This window comes from Prionailurus bengalensis, chromosome E4, assembly GCF_016509475.1.
Source record: "Prionailurus bengalensis isolate Pbe53 chromosome E4, Fcat_Pben_1.1_paternal_pri, whole genome shotgun sequence".
Taxonomy (NCBI): Eukaryota; Metazoa; Chordata; class Mammalia; order Carnivora; family Felidae; genus Prionailurus; species Prionailurus bengalensis.
Window position 1 is genome coordinate 42,120,545 of NC_057360.1, and position 2,224 is coordinate 42,122,768.

General features: G+C 49.1%; 1 protein-coding gene across 1 annotated transcript; it reads right to left on the reverse strand.

The window, feature by feature from the left end:
* Nucleotides 1–765: 765 nt before the first annotated feature.
* On the reverse strand, nucleotides 766–1,090 carry LOC122475916 (40S ribosomal protein S27-like; the record flags this gene model as incomplete). Its single annotated transcript, XM_043568055.1, has 1 exon — nucleotides 766–1,090. A coding segment is annotated over one exon (270 nt), but the record flags the coding sequence as incomplete, so codon positions are not given.
* Nucleotides 1,091–2,224: the final 1,134 nt, after the last annotated feature.

Genomic DNA, 2,224 nt, shown 5'->3' on the forward strand with positions numbered 1-2,224 from the left:
AGGTTAGAGGTACGAGTTGAAGAGAGACAGATAGGACTGAAAGCTGTGAGGCTGAATAAAATCCCCAAAGGAGTGAATACGGATAGAAAGCTGAGTATCTCAGAGCACCCCAACGTTTAGGATGGGGTGTAGCAAAAAAGACTATGAAAGATTGGCCAGAAAGGCGGGAATCAGGCCAGGTAAGCGTAGTGCCCTATAAGCCAAGGGAAAACATCTTTCTTTTTTTTTTAATTTTTTAACGTTTATTTATTTTTGAGACAGAGAGAGACAGAGCATGAACAGGGGAGGGGCAGAGAGAGAGGGAGACACAGAATCCAAAACAGGCTCCAGGCTCCGAGCGGTCAGCACAGAGCCCGACGCGGGGCTCGAACTCACGAACCGCGAGATCATGACCTGAGCCGAAGTCGGACGCTCAACCGACCGAGCCACCCAGGCGCCCCGTGGGAAAACGTCTTTCAAGGAAGTCTTAGAAGATGCTCTTTGTCAGATGCTTCTGACAGGATGAGAACTGTCCCCTGATGTGGCATGTGGAGCTCATTTGCTACATGGGCAGAATGGTTTTGGTGGAGTGGTGGAGGCAAAACCCTCACGGGGGTGGATTGAAGGTCGTACGAAAGGAGATAAATTGGAGACTGAGTATTCTTTCAAATAATCTTGTGTGAAGGGAGGGAATGAGTTGGGGTCATAACTGGAGGGGAAAATGGAATCAAGAGACGGTTTTTATTTTATTATTATTAATTGTTATTATTATTATTTATTATTTTGTATCCAAAATCAGTTTATTGGGATAGTTTCCCACTCATGTTGATTTAGGGTGCTTTTACTGCCGCTCCTGTCTGAAGGAGCATCCTTGTGTAAGCCTTGCTTTTCCTCCTTTCAGTTGGCACAGGACAGTGGAGCAGCCCACACACAAAACCACTGTTTGTGCGTGGCTGAAGACAGGGGTGATTTTGTAGCACGCTGAGTACTTCATGTCCATGAAGGAGGAGTTGGGGCTCTGGACCAGGCACTTCTTGTGCTTCCTCTTCTCCTCTTCTGGGGATGGGCGCAGGAGGTCCTTTGTGAGAGGTATGTTCTTGGGGGCAGGACATCACTGCCAGAAAGGCAAGAGAGGGTTTTTTAAAGACGGGAGATAGTGGCACCTGGGTGGCTCAGTTGGTTAAACACGGGACTCTTGATTTATCTCACGGTTTTGTTTTTTTTTTTCTTAACGTTTTTTATTTATTTTTGAGACAGAGAGAGACAGAGCATGAACGGGGCAGGGGCAGAGAGAGAGGGAGACACAGAATCAGAAGCAGGCTCCAGGCTCTGAGCCATCAGGCCAGAGCCCGACGCGGGGCTCGAACTCACGGACCGCGAGATCGTGACCTGAGCTGAAGTCGGATGCTTAACCGACTGAGCCACCCAGGCGCCCCTCATCTCACGGTTTGTGAGATCGAGCCCTGAATCGGACCCCATGCTGACAGCCTGACAGCATGGAGCTTGCTTGAGATTCTCTCTCCCTCCCTCTCTCTGCCCCTCCCCTGCTCGCTCTCTCCCTCTCAAAAATAAATAAATAAACCTAAAAAACATCAAAACAGGATATATAGCAGCATGTTCCTCCTAAGGGAAACACTGATGAAACAGGAGAGACAGAGGAGAACTGCGGGCGCAGAATCCTGAGTGGGTGAGAGTAGATAAGACCTAGTGTATGAGCAGAGGGGTTTTCCTCATCCTGGAGCACAGACAGCATATCCACACAGCACGGAGGAGGCAGAGCGTATGGGCACAGGAGCAGAGAGGTGGATGGAGTAGGGCCCTTGACTCAGAGCGAGGAAGAAGGAGGACGCGTTGGAGTGTGGGAGGAAGGAGAGAGAGAGGTGAAAGCGTTGTCCAGGAGAGCGGGAAACATGGCATGTTTGCTATGTAGCACCAAGAGTCACGTGTGATAAATGGGCATGGGTTCAGAGCTGAGCAGTCAGCATAGCTGTGTATGGTTCCCAGCCATGTTCAGCTGCTGGGAACAGGTGCAGAGTGGGAGAAGAGGTTGGGTTCAACCAAAGTTATGGTTTGACAATGAGTAAGAGCTCTCATGGCTCTCTCGAAGTACGTTCCTGTGGCTCTGAGGACCACATGTTCTGGTTTGCCCAGGATAGTGCCAGTTTATGCCTGGTTTCCCAAGGTGATTAGTAATAGTGTTCCCTTTCACTTTCAAAACTGTTAGATTTGGGTAACAAATGAAATG